Source organism: Gavia stellata, chromosome 4 (assembly GCF_030936135.1).
Source record: "Gavia stellata isolate bGavSte3 chromosome 4, bGavSte3.hap2, whole genome shotgun sequence".
Classification (NCBI taxonomy): domain Eukaryota; kingdom Metazoa; phylum Chordata; class Aves; order Gaviiformes; family Gaviidae; genus Gavia; species Gavia stellata.
Genome location: NC_082597.1, coordinates 6,947,584 through 6,965,524, shown reverse-complemented (window position 1 = coordinate 6,965,524; position 17,941 = coordinate 6,947,584). Strand labels below are relative to the sequence as shown.

The 17,941-nt window shown below is 41.2% G+C and overlaps 1 protein-coding gene across 2 annotated transcripts in view; it reads right to left on the bottom strand.

Annotated features, from left to right (window-relative positions):
• Window positions 1-17,941, bottom strand: part of CELF2 (CUGBP Elav-like family member 2) — a 380,716-nt gene that overhangs the window by 42,676 nt on the left and 320,099 nt on the right. For both annotated transcript variants that reach the window (XM_059816034.1, XM_059816033.1), the window contains 2 exons: window positions 12,978-13,136; window positions 11,490-11,553 (listed from right to left, as the gene is read on the bottom strand). In XM_059816034.1, the coding sequence (XP_059672017.1) occupies window positions 11,490-11,553; window positions 12,978-13,136 (223 nt within the window). The remainder of the gene's footprint in view (window positions 1-11,489; window positions 11,554-12,977; window positions 13,137-17,941) is intronic.

The window sequence follows — 17,941 nt, the reverse complement described above, 5'->3', positions numbered from 1 at the left end:
CTAGCCTGAACCTCCCCTGGCGCAACTTGAGGCCATTTCCTCTTGTCCTGTCACTAGTCACTTGGGAGAAGAGACCAACACCCACCTCTCTGCAACCCCCTTTCAGGTAGTTGTAGAGAGCGATGAGGTATCCCCTCAGCCTCCTCTTCTCCAGGCTAAACAACCCCAGCTCCCTCAGCCGCTCCTCATCAGACTTGTGCTCCAGACCCCTCACCAGCTTCGTCGCCCTTCTCTGGACACGCTCCAGCACCTCAATGTCCTTCTTGTAGAGAGGGGCCCAAAACTGAACACAGCATTCGAGGTGCGGCCTCACCAGAGCCGAGTACAGAGGCATGATCACCTCCCTGCTCCTGCTGGCCACACCATTTCTGATACAGGCCAGGATGCCATTGGCCTTCTTGGCCACCTGGGCACACTGCTGGCTCATATTCAGCTGGCTGTCAATCAACACCCCCAGGTCCTTTTCTGCGGGGGAACTTTCCAGCCACTCGTCCCCAAGCCTGTAGCGTTGCATGGGGTTGTTGTGGCCAAAGTGTAGAACCCGGCACTTGGCCTTATTGAACTTCATCCGGTTGGCCTCAGCCCATCGATCCAGCCTGTCCAGATCCCTCTGCAGAGCCTTCCTACCCTCAAGCAGATCAACACTCCCTCCCAACTTGGTGTCGTCTGCAAACTTGCTGAGGGAGCACTCTATCCCCTCATCCAGATCATCAATGAAGACATTAAACAAGACCGGTCCCAAAACTGAGCCCTGGGGCACTCCGCTTGTGACCGGCTGCCAACTGGATTTCACTCCATTCACCACAACTCTCTGGGCTCGGCCATCCAGCCAGTTTTTTAACCAGCGAAGAGTGTACCTGTCTAAACCACGGGCCGCCAGCTTCTCTAGGAGAATACTGTGGGGAACAGTGTCAAAGGCTTTGCTGAAGTCCAGGTAGACAACATCAACAGCCTTCCCCTCATCCACTAGGCGGGTCACCTGGTCATAGAAGGAGATCAGGTTGGTCAAGCAGGACCTGCCTTTCATGAACCCGTTCCTGTGCAACCTGCTCTAGGTGACCCTGCTCTGGCAGGGGGGTTGGACTAGATGATCTCCAGAGGTCCCTTCCAACCCCTATCATGCTGTGATTCTGTGATTCTGTGAGTAAGGTTCTAGTTGATCCAAGATCCACCACTTTGTAGTCTGGAATCTGCACAAGACATTTAGAGGAATTATGTGACCAAAAAAACCTCTTTCAGGTTTCTTCTGGAGGCTAATGACCATCTTAAAAAATAAGGCTTTTCTCAAACCGTACCAACACAAATTATTTTGCAAGGCGCCATAAAGCTACCCTAGTCACAAGTCATTATTAACCTAGATAATTAGGTGTAACTACTAAATAAAGTGATCACGGGTCATTGTTGCAATTTGGTCAGTCTTCTAAACAGCTCTCACAAAATTTAAGTGCTCTAAAATACAAAGGTAACTCTGAAATGGCAAAACTGTACCTTAATTACATGGCCATTTTATAAATACTAAAGAATTAGATACTGGATACCCAAATTAATAGAATAAAACTGCTTAAAACATCTCAAATCTTGAACAAAGTAATCTTCTAAAGAAGGGGAAGCTCACTGAATATTTTAAAAGCCTTTTATTTTTATTATCAGTCTAAAACTAAGTTTTGGAAGCAGCATCATATTAACAAATAAATTTCTGAAACCAGAGATGGTAAGGAAATTCATAACAGTTTTCAAATCCTATCGCTGGTTTAACGTGAGAACTTTTCAGTCAAAAAGTACAATTCAGATAGAAATTCAGATATGCAAGCATAATTTTTTTTAATTACTCAGTTGACCTACCTGCTTGCCTCAGGTGTAAATTTTTTTTTTTATAAAAAAAATAATATTTCTTTGATAGTAAGATTCTGCAGATTATTTTGAACAAGATTTTAGGGATGGAGAATATTTAAGCTGGGATCCAGCTCTTTGCAAACAAAGCAGAGAGTTGCTCTCAAAATGAGATATGGAATCCATTTTCATCCTGGATTGGTATTTGGTTCTCAAATATCATTTACCTTTCTCTTTCACAAGAAGTATATGTAATTCAGCAAAGAATGTCCAGCAAACATTGCTGGTCTTCACTGAGGCCATATTTCGTGCCATTCTGTAACAGAGATTTGGGAAAGCAGTGGGTTGCTCTCCACCGTGGCAGCATGATTTTCTGTCACCCACTGGTTAGTTATTCATCAGACAGATCAGTCATAATCAGCTTATATTTCTTTTGTGGGGAGGTTTCCGCTTTGGACTTCTAAACAGGACACATGGCTGGATTAAATAATAGCAAATACAGAACGGTACTAGAGGAGAGACTGCAAAGTAGCTTCACCTAGATGAAATCCCACATGCTTCTGGAAAGTGTATGGACTTTTCTCCAAACCTCAGTTTAGATGCAAATGGATTTTGAAGCAATTTAACACTGATTTTTCTATTGCATTTTATGTGCACAGCTTTGCCCATGCATACAAGGCTGCAGAAGGCTATGAGCATAGAGGGCTGTTAAGCTGGAAGGCAGCGTAGGCGCACTCTACAGCGCTCAAGGAAAAGTACGGCAGGCAAGACAAGGTCAATAAGCAGCGGAACAAACTGCTCTCTCTGGACTCATGAACCACCGTTGCGCCTGTGTGGATGCCAAACAAACACCAGCATTGCCTCATCCCACTAAAACATTTTTTTAATAGTGGGACATTTCCTGCAGAAGCACACGAGGAACCCATCAACTTGACGAAAGAGTTTCAATGCCAAAAAAAGATTAAGAAACATGAGCTAGGCAGTTGACGAAGTCGTCTCCCCACCCAGTCTGTTTTACTGTAGAGGTGACTAAAAGACACTGGCCACAAACCAGCTCTGCAGATGTTACAGGGTGTCAGCTTCAGTGCCTTCAGGAAAAAAGACTGCTTGCTGTTGTCACACACACATAAGAGAAGGACAGCAAAGAGCCCCGTTGAATTGAGCACCCGAATGTGTCTGTCAGCAAGGGCTCATGGCACACACCATCATCCAGCACAGTCTAGAGCTGATTGTGTCAACAGGTTTATCACTTAATATGCATCCTCTTTAGGGTCCTCTGTCTGCTCAAACACATAAAAAATAAGTCCTGTCATCACTGTTTCACGCTCCTCAGGCATTTTACCTCTTTATTGGTTTCTCCCATCAACTTGTCAAGTGCGTCAACATCCCACTTGCCAGGACAAACTTGGAGGAAGAAACCAAATGCTCTTAAGTCCCAGACCCAGAAAGTACTTTGCTTTCAAAGGGGGATTTTTGGTTCAATTGAACTTCAGCCAAGGTATACTTCTGTGGGACTAATCCGCGCTCTCATTCTCTCCACTTTCACACACTGTCTTCACACATTTCACATCCTACAGCTTTTTCAAAACAGTCCCAAATCCCGCAACGGAGCTGGACCGCAAATGAGGAGATTGTTTTTATTTGAAAGTGCTGCTCACTCAGCAAATGCACGTCTCTCTGAAGAAATGCAAATTGCTTAACGCTGAAGAACAGCCTCATAGGCAGAGCTGCACATGAAAAATGAAAATCACCCTGTAGGGGAAAAAACCCAACTTCTGGGTAAGGAATAACTCTTGATCTTCATGATGGAGACAATGTTGGGAATTAAAGGGAAATGATTAAAAAAATACAGAATCACAATACAGTTTGATTCCATTTTTAATAACATGTATTTACCAATGCGCTATCAGCTTGGCAAATATTCAAGATTGCAAGGAAATTCGACTTTCCTTTTGTAATTTGGCAGATTAAAAAAACAATTAAATTATGTACAAAACAGATGCACAGTATGCCTTGCTTGAAACTTAAGATTTTAAAAAAATTATTTATAAGGATAGGGGCATGAAAATTTAATTTAATGTTCACCTTAGGTAATTTTGTGTCTTATTGTTCACAGCAATTACCATAAATCTACATATCAATAAGCGAGAACAGATGTCAGTTGTTACAAGTGCTTGCCAATCAGGCCTGTTAAAAAGTGACAGATGGGTGGTGATAGAACATTCTCATAAGGCCTATTAGCACATTCGCAGGAAATTTTTGTAGTGCTGCACAGTCACAGATGCAGCTCTGTGAAAACACGGGGAAATTTGAGAGCATGAGATTTACAATTTACAACTTCTTGTGCTGCCTACGACGCAAACTTTCGTACAATGAAGCGATTTGCCTCATTTCAGTCACCGCAGCTTTTCTCCTGTGATAACTGTAAATTCGGAATTACCAGGTATTTGTAGAGGAGGCAACAGAGTCACGAGCTGTTCCTGAAGACTTCTTAGGCCTCATCAGCTCTTGGGTTTCCAAAACCATAATAAAATCATATTAGGAAATAGTTGAGATTCGCTTGCCGAACAAATACGTAATAAAGAAAGCCACTGGCTACATTTTAGTGACAATATAATGATAGAGAATTTCAAAGTCCGTGGTGATCATTAGAGCTACATCTGGATAGCTCATAAGCAATTCCCACTAACTTGACTTCCTTTTATCTGGAAATTTTATTCTTCCCAATTTATTTTTTAAAAAATTAAATTAATTTAAATTATTTTTTAATTTATATTTTTCATTTTTAATTCCTTCTGAATTAAATCCTGACTGCACCTTAAACATTGTGGATTAAGGTAAAATTTATCATCTCCAGGCCAAAAAGCAACTATTTGCTAACACTGACATCAGCCATTCTGGATGCTGATGTTAAAAAAGGGGGTAAAGGCTTCACGGCCTGTGTCTGAAAGAGTGCAATGTTATTCCAGCAATATTCTAAGAATCGAAATAGATAGAAGTCCTGAGCGCTCCCTCCATCAAACCATATATACTCTGTGCCTACCTGTAGAAAAGCTGCTTATCTGAACAGTGCTTAAGGCACCCTGACCATTTAGTGTTTGATTTAGCAAAGCCCTTAAAACAACTTTTAAGTCTACATTTGATTCTGCCCTGTTTTTTAAGAGTACATGTTAAATCCAACTGAAAGTTAGAGTTACTAGTTGACTTGCGTAGGATTTCAGCACATTTTCAAGTTATGCATGCTCTAAACACATTCCTGGCAAGAAATATGCTTTTCTCAATTGAAACTTCCCCAGTCCTAGTGGGAAAGATTAATCTGATCTAACTTTATCTGAATGAAAGTTACTCACCCAGGCTCTTGCTATAGTCAAATGAGAGACAGCAAGCTGATGATTCATCTGATCCTAAACCAGATTAACCCCAGCCCTTGGTAGGATGAATTACAGCCTGGGGGTGACTACATTGACGTCGCAGGGAGACCAGACGCCTTATTTCCAAACTGCTGAGGTTCAGTGGGATGAATTCAGCCCACAGAGGGACAGAGGCAATAAAAAGCCCCTCTCCCTCCTTTCGCCGTTTATGGGAAGCCCAGCCGGAGCTACAGATCTTGTGCCCAGACTCGGCCAAACTTCCACATCACGCACTTTTACCACCTGAATAAGCTCGTCTTGTAAACTGCCGAGCACTGGTTTTCCTCTCAAGGTGCCTTCTCCTGTGAGCAATGTGGATTGAGAACAGGCTCACTTACTTCAAATTCTGCCTCTCCAAAAAATGCCAAATGGAGTTGTTTAATTTATTAGCTAAAAAACCAAAGAAGCCTAATTGTATGGGTTAAATTAAATAGGACTTTCAATGGAATTACTGTTACAAAAGCTCAATGTTTTTAGTCCCTGAGGTCAACATTTTCAAAACTGGTAGTTATCTTTAAGAAACAGCTATTTCCCTTGAGCTGGAAACAGTTTCTCAGTGACCTTTACTTTTGATATGATATCCCTAAAGAGGTCATAGCAGGAGAAGCCCTCCTTCAGTATGGCTGTGCTGGAATGAAGCCACCAAAGCGTCAGAGGATATAAAGGATCCTTCGGCCAATGCAAAAGTATAGAGCTTTTGTGCAGATGGTCCTGGCTTCCAACTGGTCCCTCTAGATCCACTGAGCCAATCCAACAATTAGAGGAAAATATTCAGAAAGCAGAACCTCGCAGAGTTTCTCTCACCCATCTGCTCCTACAGACTCTGCAACAGGAGGAAATCTGGCTTGGGTAACAGAAAAAGGGTGAAATGGATTGAACCGGGCTCAAAAAGGGCCAGAAGTTCAACCCCAAATGCAACCAAACCGTGAGAGAGTTTGGAAAGGAACAATACATTGGAAAAATATAAAAAGTCCCAGCTGTAGAGGGTTTAGGGATCTGAAAGCCAAAGCAAGACAAGCCAAAAGCATAGTTTCTTCTCCTGCATGACTTCAGAAAGCAAAATACACTGCCGGTTCAATGAAATTAAAAGAGTCCCTTTGTGTCTTCTGTGAGTACTGCACATGTTTATATGTCCTGAATAGTCACAAATATAGAAATATTTCTGTATGAGCAAATGTTTACTCCTGCCAAAACATTTTACATTAATGGACAATAGAAAATCTTCATAGATCGTTTATTTTTGAACATTTCAATTTTCTACAATCATCCTATGTAATATAAAACCTTCCTGTTTATACTGTCTGTATAGTACTTTCCAGGTTCTTCTTAAACAGCCAGGTTGGCTTAAATAACTGTAGCTTTTATGGCCTGATCCAGTGCCAGCCAAATTCAATGCAAACATTCAAATGACATCAATCTCCTTTGAACTAAGCTTGCCATGCAATTTGTATATATTTGAAGGAGGAATCTTTTTTGCGTGAAAGGTTGCTAGCGCTTAATGTAGCTTGCATTGTCTTTTTAAAGTAAGACAATCAAATCACATAATGTAATTCATCTACATTATTAGCCTTCCCCAAAGACAAAGCACAGGCTAGACACTGAGGCTTGAGAGGCACGTGAGAGACAACATTGCCTTTAAATAAGCATTAGCAGATATCAGAGGAGGGGAGGAAAAGTGAGGAAGTGCTTACTATAAAATACACATTTGATGATGGTATGTGCTTGCATGTTTTACATAGGACAGTGAAGCAGAGTTCAGCAAGATAGCATTAGCTCCTGTAGTCAAGACCAGGGGATTACTGTAATACCAAAGGCATCATTGCCAATTCTCCCAACTTTATTATCAGTCTTGACATATTACACTGTTTTCTTTGGCTTGGCTCCCGAGATAAAACAATTTCATGAAAAACTCATTTTTCAACAGAAATGAGAGAACCAAAACTGGGGGACCAAGTGTGGAACCTTAAAGCTTGGAAAGCTAGATGGCAAACTACTGCTTTTTGTCTCTCAAATTTTAGTACCTCACAAATTTTAGTTAAACAAGTTTCATTACTTGCTTGGACTTCATGCATGGTTTATGAACATAGGGCAAAAGCAATACTGAACATACAGTAGGGCCAGTGGGCTGCTACAGCAAGAACGACATTCACTTTTGGAGCTGGTGCTCTGTGTGTTTAATGTCTGTATGTCAGTGAGTTCTTGAGAAAAATCCCTGTTTTGCTTTGGACTGGTTCTCGATCTCCCAAACAAACAAACAAACAAACAAACAATCTCCATTCTCTTCAACCAGAAATGCCTAAAACCCCCACTCCTTTCAACAAAACCAAAAAGCCCCTGCTTTTGCCACATAAAAACTACTTTAACCAGACTGAGGCATGACATTAGGGAAAGGGAATTTAAAACTTCACACTGAAGATCAGCGTCTTTGCTCTGCTAGGAAAGAAAATTGCTTTGATTTAAGAAATAATATCGCTGAGGACTGCATCGTTCACATGTGCGGTAAGGTGTGTGATGTGTCCCTTCTGCTCAGTACAGAGACAACATGGGGTTTAGCAGTACAAAGAAATACTTGCAGATCCAAAGGTCCCCAATTTCGGACAAGGGGGTGGCTGTATTAGAAGTCCTAATTTAGGAAACCGTGACTTCATCGAGACTTAAGCACGAAAGAGGTGCTAGAGCCCTGACATCTAAGTAAGAGTGAAATTTCAATGGCTCATGTGGCTTTTGATCAAACTTTTAGTGTCTGAATTCAGTGGTAAGCACACCCATTGACTTGAAAGATAAAAGTTGGATCCCTCAAAGAACTTGTAAGCTGCAATGACCGATCTTCGTTAGCACCTTACTCAATTGTGTCTAGATTTTATTCCTCACCTTGAAATATTTTATTAATAGGCAAGCTATATGCAATATGGAAATACATATTAGATCCATTTTTGTGAAGTGAACATATATAGCTTAAGTTAAAAAAAACTCCAGGCATTTACAAACATTTAAGGATGGCTTTAGCAGGCAATGCAAGATCTTGCTGCAGACACAGGAGTATTTTCTATTCCTTTTACAAAACATAATAAATGAATCTTTAATACTAGATGCACAGCATAACATAGTACCACATGATTTCTGAGGAGAGGACATGAACTCTCAGTCCTAATGATGAAACAGTGCTTAGTCTTTGGCACTTTCACATAGAGCTGCAGCTTGGAGAGAAATTTAATATCACTAATTTGACCTTGAATATCAAGGTTTAAGACTGTATTGCGTTTGCATGGCAAGGTTTTGGTAGCAGGGGGAGCTACAGGTGTGGCTTCTGTGAGAAGCTGCTAGAAGCTTCCCCTATGTCTGATAGAGCCAGTGCCAGCCGGCTCCAGGACAGACCCACCGCTGGCCAAGGCCAAGCCCATCAGCGACGGTGGAAGTGCCTCTGGGATAACACAGTTAAGGAGGAGAAAAACAACTGCACAACAGCAGCCGGAGAAGAGGGAAGTGAGAATATGTGAGAGAAACAACTCTGCAGACACCAAGGTCGGTGAAGAAGGAGGGGGAGGAGGTGCTCCAGGTGCTGGAGCAGAGGTTCCCCTGCAGCCCATGGTGAAGACCATGGTGAGGCAGGCTGTGCCCCTGCAGCCCATGGAGGTCCACGGTGGAGCAGATATCCATCTGCAGCCCATGGAGGACCCCACGCCAGAGCAGGTGGATGCCTGAAGGAGGCTGTGACCCCATGGAAAGCCCATGCTGGAGCAGGCTCCTGGCAGGACCTGTGGACCTGTGGAGAGAGGAGCCCACGCTGGAGCAGGTTTGCTGGCAGGACTTGGGACCCCACGGGGGACCCACACTGGAGCAGTCTGCTCCTGAAGGACTGCACCCCGTGGAAAGGACACACACTGGAGCAGTTCGTGAAGAACTGCAGCCCATGGGAAGGACCCATGTTCGAGAAATCCATGAAGAACTGTCTCCCGTGGGAGGGACCCCACGCTGGAGCAGAGGAAGAGTGTGAGGAGGAAGGAGCGGCAGAGACAACGTGTGATGAACTGACCACAACCCCCCATTCCCCGTCCCCCTGTGCCACTCGGGGGGAGGAGGTAGAGAAAATTGGGAGTGGAGTTGACCCTGGGAAGAAGGGAGGGGTGGGGGGAAGGTGTTTTTTAAGATTTGGGTTTATTTCTCATTATCCTACTCTGAATAAACTAAATTAATTTCCCCAAGTCGAGTCTGTTTTGCCTGTGACGGTAATTGGTGAGTGATCTCCCCTATCTCGACCCATAAGCGTTTTGTTATATTTTCTCTCCCCTGTCCAGCTGAGGAAGAGGAGTGATGGAGCGGGTTTGGTGGGCACCTGACATCCAGCCAGGGTCAACCCACCACAAAGACTTACATGTTTTGGGGAAAGACAGGAGTAAACTTCAAGCTGTTTTGATAACATGAATATACGATGAAAAATAGGTATTTTGTAGTAGAGGCAGTCAGTCATTAAATTACCCCATAGATGAGAGCATTAGCAATCTAATCTGTAGTCAAGAAGGCATCGCCTCAAGTAACAATGACGTGCCACTACGATTTCTTAAGGTGATTTTCTACCAGACTCAAGACCACAAGATTTTCAGAGAATAAATCACAGCCCAGATTGAGAGCCCACCCTGAAATTACTTGACTAAATTTCTTAGTTTCAACACAGTTCTTGGAGACAAAGCTGGATCTACACTAACAGTGAGAAACAGGCAACAGAAAACTTCTAAGGTGCACATAATGCAATGGATAACACATTATTTTTCCTCGGTGTCTCAATTATTTCATTTTGTAGTCCTAACCAAATACGAAAACATTAAACACAATCTCTGTGCTCAAAGCCACTTCCAAAACTGCCAAGTATAAAACTTACTGAACTGCTCTGTTCTGTTTATCATATTAAGATACATTTTTTTGATGAAAAAATGCTAGATTGCAAGTGTAACATGATAGAACCAGCAAGCACTGCCAGCAGGTCTGAGGAAGAGAGAATAATTCAGAGATATTGTCATCTGTAGGTGAATTTATATTGTCAGACAGCAGGTTCACATTAGTCTCTGATGTCACTGCAATAATGGCATAATATAACGATTGAGCAAAGAATACCTGTGGGGTATAGCTATATGGTGCGGTATATCTATACTTGTTAAAGCATTTCAGGATTCATTCAAAGCAGAATCAGAAGAAGCAGAAGACCAGGATTAAAAGAAGAGTGAGAAAATAGTGTTCATACAGACTTCTGAATATTTTAGCCCTTGTTTTGTGATGAAGAAGGAAGCACAATGTTGTATTTCATTGATTCAGTGGGTTCATGATTAAAATAAACTAATGTAGCAATTTAGGGGTTTGTGCTTTTTTTTTTTTCTCTAACAAGAAAAAAAGCTTTTTAACAGTTTCTCGCGGCAGGCATAATGTGCATCTGTGCTCTGATTTACTGCACATGCTGCCTTCTCTAGCATCATGTTAAGTTAGGGTATCAGCATGGTAGGTCACACAGTGGGAGTGACCTTTTGCTAATCACTACACATCAGTTACTACTGGCACACAGCTCATTACTAAGAAACCCTCCAACTAGCTGGCTTTCAAATCCACTCACACTTTGATTTTTTTTTTCCTTTTCTTTCTTTCTTTTTTTCCCCAGACTAAAGATTATACTTTTACATAAAAGCTTCTGTTGTGTAATTTTGTCAACTAGGGTTCCAAAGTCAAAAAGGCACACAGTTAATTTTCCATGATTATAAAAGGAGCCTGAAAATTCATACTGAAGGTAGGCCTGTAATCTTGGGTTTCATTAAAAAGGTCAGAACATTTTTACTCACCACCTATTATTAAAATGTTTGAGGGTTGCCATTAATTTGATTTTTCAGGACACAGAAATCTCACTGGAAATTAGAATGTAATCCTGCTGTTGCTTTACTGACACTTTTCATAGGGTAGGATACGGCTGCAGGGACTAGGAGCTCTCCTGCAATTTACAATTGGTTACTTTGGACAAATGGCAGGTGACTAATGCAAGACAAACTGTTTGCACAACCTGGGAGCACTGGGTTTAATTTCAGTTTCTGAAAGAGGGGAGAAAGTGTTTCTATTGACGTTGAACCGTGAGCTGTCCCCTGCCAATACATCTGCCACATTTAATACACAACACCCCCCCACCCCCGACAATGTGATTATTAGAGGTACAGAATTCAACAGCTTAAGAATACAAAACGTAGCTGGAGCAAAATGAAATGTTTTTTAACTCACCGGCCATTTGCTGAATGCCGCTGAAGGCACCCAAGTTACTGGAGGAAGTTGCTTGTTGCAGGAGCTGCAAATTAACAACACAACACGGCAATCTATCTGACATTAATGTAACAAATGAAGATAAAACTAAAATGAGCTATCATTTTACATTTGGAGTATTTATGCTTTCCTTTACATTTATATAGTCTCTTGCTTCTGTCTATTGTTGGAATGAACATCCCTAGAGTCAATGCTGTAAATCCATATTAATGTCTAATCTCTATTAAGAAACACAGAGACACAAGGGAAACTCAATAACGTCGCTGCTTTAAAACAATTAATCAATTTATTCTTTTTAACAACCAGGTGTTAAATCTATTTAAACCAACATAGCGTGACTAATTACAACCCTCTGTAGTCTAGCAGTTACCATAACTCATCTCTGTCAATCACGGTCCATTCTCCCCCACCCCCTTGAATTCATTTTTTTCTTTATTATCTTTACGAATCAAGCACACAGATACTCACTAGACTGGTATTTGTATATAACAACTTAGCCTACCTCAGTATTAATTAGCCTACCTCAGTACTAATATGTATTTTTAATTGCCAAGTAAATTACTGTTTATAATTATATGACTATACCAAAGCACTGTATGCATACAAATTATGTATTTATGCATAGATAGTACATATATGGACGCATCGATTTGTTTAGCTCGGAACCATCAGGAACTCCCCAAGTTATCCAAAAGCTGCTCAGCCAGACCTCTCAGCTCCAGAGCCACAAAAGGCCGAGGCTCCCTCTCAGCTGTGCTGCGGTGGAGTATCTCTTGGCCATCCAGGACCTAAGACAGATGGCTGTGGATTTCAGATTTCTCCAACATGGGCAGCAGCTAGCGTTTGTTTCTCAGCTTACAAATGGACCAAGGAAAATACCATTTTCAATTTATGAGAAACAAATTGCTTTCCCCTGCCATCTTCACTTTCTGTGCAAGGTAGTATGAACCACGCATGTTTAGCATTGACAGGACCACGCATTAAAGTGAAAGCCATTTCCAAATGAAAATGTGGAAAATCAGAGGACTGAACCACAACATTCTAGTTTAGAGGCTGCACCATAGAGATATGGCCCCTACAGTGTTCAGCTGCCTATCTGTCCTCCCCTAAGGAAGAACATAAATTTTATTCCAGCTATAAAAATGAGACTTTAACATTCAAAAGAACAATAAAACTAATGGAATCAAATTTTATTTTGCATCATGAGTAAACTTTAAATGCTTGCCTTGGACAGCACTGACACATCTTGAAATGTTTATTCAAATTCTATTCCGTGTTATTTATTTTCAGACCATGTGATAAACATACAGAGTTTTTAATATAGAAGACAAAATGCTACGTATCCGGGAGGACTTAGCAATTTACTGCAGAGCGTTTACCACAGCTGATTTACCACGGGTCTAAAATAAATACAGCATAATATAGCCACCGCCTCTGAAATGAACTTACAGCTAGATATTGTGGTGTGAGTCCTCCAAGACCTGTGAGGTTTCCCCAAGTGGCAGTATTGAGCTGTTGCATCTGCTGTGCCAACTGCTGCTGCAAACGCCGCTGCTCCTTGTCCTTTTGAGTATCGGCAAACTTCACCACGATTGGCGAAGAGCAGCCCTGTGGTTAGACAGATCGGGAAAGACAGAAGCGTTAAATCCCACCGAGTCACCCTCACATCGTGAGCTCAGCCATGTCCCATAGGGCCACCAGCAATGGCGTGACCTGATCGCTCACCCTCTCTTTGTGAATGGCATACGTTGGACCGCAAGGACTAAGATTTTCAGCTCCTTAGGAAAAGGGGCTATGGAGAAATTATTGATTCCCCAGTTCTTTTTATAAAACACCTTTCCTCAGGCTCTCTTTTCCTTCTAGCTATCAAAACTGCTGCCAGAGACAGCGAAGTGTACCAGTCCTCTTTAATTAAGCTTCACAGTTGATGAGATGGACATGATGCTTTGTCTGCAGTCTGTTTTCAAGGCATCGCCAAAGGGAGAGGTGTCCAACCTCCCTGCTGCCAGGGACCACACAGCCAACACTGCCCTGCCACCACGGTCTGGCTGTGTGGTCACGCTCGGTGCAGCTGGCTTGTGCACCCCACGTAAACAGACTGTGAGCAACCAATTTCCTGCAGCGCCCATCACCAGCGGGTCATTGGTCCTTTTCGTATCAAGGACCCCCAGTCCGAAGTGAGCACAAAGAGCGATGCTGCTAGGACGATTCACCCACCTGCGGTCCGCTCCCAGGCACACTTTGTATCAAGCACCCTTGAGATGTGAATAAAGGGCAGGATGCAGACCAAAAGTGACTAGTTCTGGTGATAGCAGCCCATTACTAATTGCCGCTATTTCTTCTATTGCTTCTATGAGCCTGTTGTTACATGATATGGGAGAGTTGTAAGACACCTTAGGAAATAGGGAGGCTGTAAGAAAGAACTAGAGGTCTGGTCTGCAGCCTACTCCTCACCCGTGTCTGAGGGATCCTTGGGAAGAAGTAGGAGGTCATGGACCAGATGGACTTTTGAGGTAAGCTGGATATTTACCTTGGGCTTCAGGTTGGATATTTCTGGGCAAAGTCACTGAGAGAACGAGACGTGAATATGAAAGATGTCTCTGTTGCTCTCGCTCTATTTTTTTTCTCCCCGCTAACATATAAAAATACATTTTCATATTTTAACCTTTCAAGTCTTCATTTTTTCAAATCAAGGGAGCAAACTATATAATGCAATGATTCAGTTCTTCAAATTAATTCGAGCATTTTGTGAGTCATATAAACTGTCAATCCATTGCATAGTTTTCCAACTTCATAGGATCCAATGAATAACTTCCCTCCACCCGCCATGCTTTGTTATACTAATTTCTTGTCTAACTTCAATCTGAACACAATGGTAGGAGTGAAAGGTGATTCAAGTCCAAAAAACACAGCAGCACTTTAGCCAGAGTGTATAGCGTGGGATGGGGAGCAGGGTTATACTTAACCTAACTCTTCCCATGGCTGCTCTCACAACACTGTGAACATCTTCAGAAAAGTTCCTGTCCTCTATTATTTACAAAAAGCAGCCGTGTACCTTTTTCTGAAGAACGTCACACCAGGAGAAATGACAAGAATATTCAAAATCAACAAACGAAATGATAAAATAAACCACAATAAGAATATCTCTTGTATGAAGATCTCCCATCAGTACTGTTCCTTTAGAATTATCTTAGAAAATCATCACTTGTGATTTATTATTCCACCTCCAACTCCTTTCCTGTGCCTTTCATTGTAAAAATGTCTTCCAGTGTTTCACTGAGGAAGAAAGGAGATACGTACCACTCCAGCAATCAAATAAAGATTATGAAGGAGTCAGCTCGTTACACAATTACCTCTCTCCAGTGCTTTTTATAATAATATTAAAAACAGGACCCTTTAAAAAAAAAAAAAAAGAAAGAAAAAGGAGCCGGGGGGTGGAGGATGTGAGAGAGTTTTTTCTGGTTTCGCTAATAAAAAAAGCAAGCTGTTTCTATTTAATATGAGGTTTGGTAGCAATGGGCTAAGAACAACCAGAACCTACTGCTTTCTACCTAGATGTACAGGAGAATCAAGTCTATTTCCAAAGAAATAGAAATGAATTTCAAAGAAAGAAGTATTATATAGCTATTTCAGTTCTCAGTTCAGCAGCTCAGCACTCAACACTTCAGCTGACATATTTATGAATGCTTAAATGTCAGTAAATGGTACAAAAACAATATCTCTGCAATTTATGAATCTATAATTCATCTTTCACTGTCTGCTCTATATTTCATCACTTCATCATTTTCAAGAGAGCAAACATTCTGAAGAGTGAAATTATATGTAGCAAGCGGCTCTATATGAGAAAAGGGTTGTTATTGTTGCATCAAATTTACTCCATGATAACAAATTAGTGTCTTCTACTGCTGCTGCATTTGAATGCCTTAAACAAACAAAAAAACTCCACAGAAATGATACAGAAGAGCAAAAACTCTAGAGCAGCAATTATGTTTTTAAAATCATTTGATTTAACCTGGTCAGAAAGTCAGGTGGAAAGAGTAGTAAGAGAATTCATTATTCTACGAGACGTGTTCATCTGGACATTAACATCCCCATTGTTCTTTCTTAGCCCACTTTGAAAATTCACCTCGGTCAATGATGTGTGCCAAAGAATTGAAAATAATGAAATCAGAAAAAAAATTCTGCAGTAATTGGGTTGAAATGTAATTGTGTACTACATATTGTCCTCCCAGGCCACTTTTGTTTGCAAAAACATGAAACAAAAGAGTCCACAGACCAGTCTTTCAGGCTGAGAGTTGAGATTTAACACCAGCTAACCCAAGTTAACTTTTTACTAGAAGAGTATGGGCAAAAGCGAGCAAATTTTTTTTGCTTAAAGAATGATTTCTGTTTTATGCTCTTCCATTTTCTATCTTGAGAGGAAGCTCCCAGCACATATATAAGGTGAATATCCCTTCCTCATTCAATGGCATGGTATCTCCACCTTATTTAGGGCCATTTTCTTCCCAACAGCTGATGCTGCCTTCGTGTTTTTCTTTGTGTTGACAAGACAGGACGTACAGACTTTGTTGCATCCCTCACCCACAGAGCTGGAGGGTGTACAGCTTCTCTCCAAGAAGGGACTCTCAGCCTAAGCTCAACTGACACAAAGACCCAGATGTTCAAAGTGCAAAATATATGGCATCACTTGCCAATTTGGGGGTCTCATTGATGATGTATCTAAAGGTGTTGAGAAGTATTTTGATCCAAAAGTAACTATTCTATAGAACTAATGTCAACAGGAGTACCACATCAAAACTCAGCCTCTTTTGGAGTACTGCACACAACAGAAGAATGGGAGAATTTGTCTGGAAGGTATTATCTCTTTAATTTTACCATCTTCTGAAGTAGAGCTGTGTAAAATTCATTTTGCTAGACAGAAAAATACATTAAAACATACGGAAAAATACAGGTAAAACACAGTATTACCAATAAACATTTCCTTTTTCCTTGGAATCAAACCCAGCAAAACATATAGATCTGAATTAATGGAGCAGTGCATGGCAAACAAATTACTACGAGTATTATTTCAGAGACTCAAAGTGGCAGTTTTTTCACAATATACTGTCAGACTGCATAGATTGTATAACAGCAGCTTTCTAGTAAAGATCATTTCAATTATTCTCATCTCATTGGCAGATTCTTATCTAAAACTGTATACTCAGGGTCTAAAAATGCATTGCACTGAAAAGAAAACACATCGATTATAAAAGAAGCTCAACCAAATTCAAACGTGATGCTTGGAAAGACAATAGCTTTGCAATGCCGATATCATTACTTGTAGTATACAGGAAACAGTTAGTGACATTTTCATGCACTGGCTTGATTTTTATATTCTCCTTCTTCTCCTCTGTCCACCCTCCCACCCCTGGTCTCCTCCCTTGGCTCGTTACACAAAGCAGCTCAACGACATGACGCAATAATGATTGTTTAGCACCCAGCATGCTTTGGGAGACTAGAGCATTGCAAAGAAAAATCACTGAGGAAAAAAAAAATCGAAAGGTCCTGGTGGAAAAAGAAATAAAAAAAGAAACAAGTGCACATAACATCAATGCCACCTCTGAGAAAAATCATCACTACACAAAGATACAGTATACATAATACAGTATAACATGCACTCTCCAATGATAAGCTAGAAGATCCAGAGTAAGTAAAGACTTCATACTTGTGCGGTTTTTTGTGCAAAATTCTGAAAGACCATGACAAAAATCACAGACTGAAAAAAGTTTTGAGATTGCCAGACAAGCCGTGGCATTCGATAACCACTCCAACGAACGGATCGTTAGCCTGCAGCTACATTCACATTAAGTGAACGGGTTTAAAGTTTCGTCTTGCTCGTCGTGATAAAATACGAGGCCGTAGAGGCAGTTTGGAAGGAAATAAAGAGTGTTGCTTGTCAGGGGCCAGCCACGACGGTGCTCTGCAGGAAGTGCCACACTTGGATATTCTCTGTCATCATTAGCATTTTTATTGGTTACATGAAGAAGAAGAAATTATATTAACTTAAAAAGAGATTCTATTTGCAGAAAAACACATGCACTAGTAACTCAGTGTGGCCAGGTTAAATCTCTTGAGCTTTTTCTCAGAGCAGCGCAAACCACAACACTTAAAAATCTATTTAAAAGAAACTAAGATTTTTCTTTGGGGATATGTGTGTTAAAATTAAAAGTAATTTACTCGTCAGATACACTCCGAGTATGACTGAGGAGCGGTATTCACGGCATTTTTATTTTCTGTTGAATGCCACTGAAAACAGGATCAAGAGCCGTGTTTGGATGCCACACAGCAACCTTATTGTGCGCTTTCAGGTCATTAAGAAAAATAAGCTTCACAAAGAGAGGTAGAGTGAGTCGATAAAAAGTTTAAATCTGTGA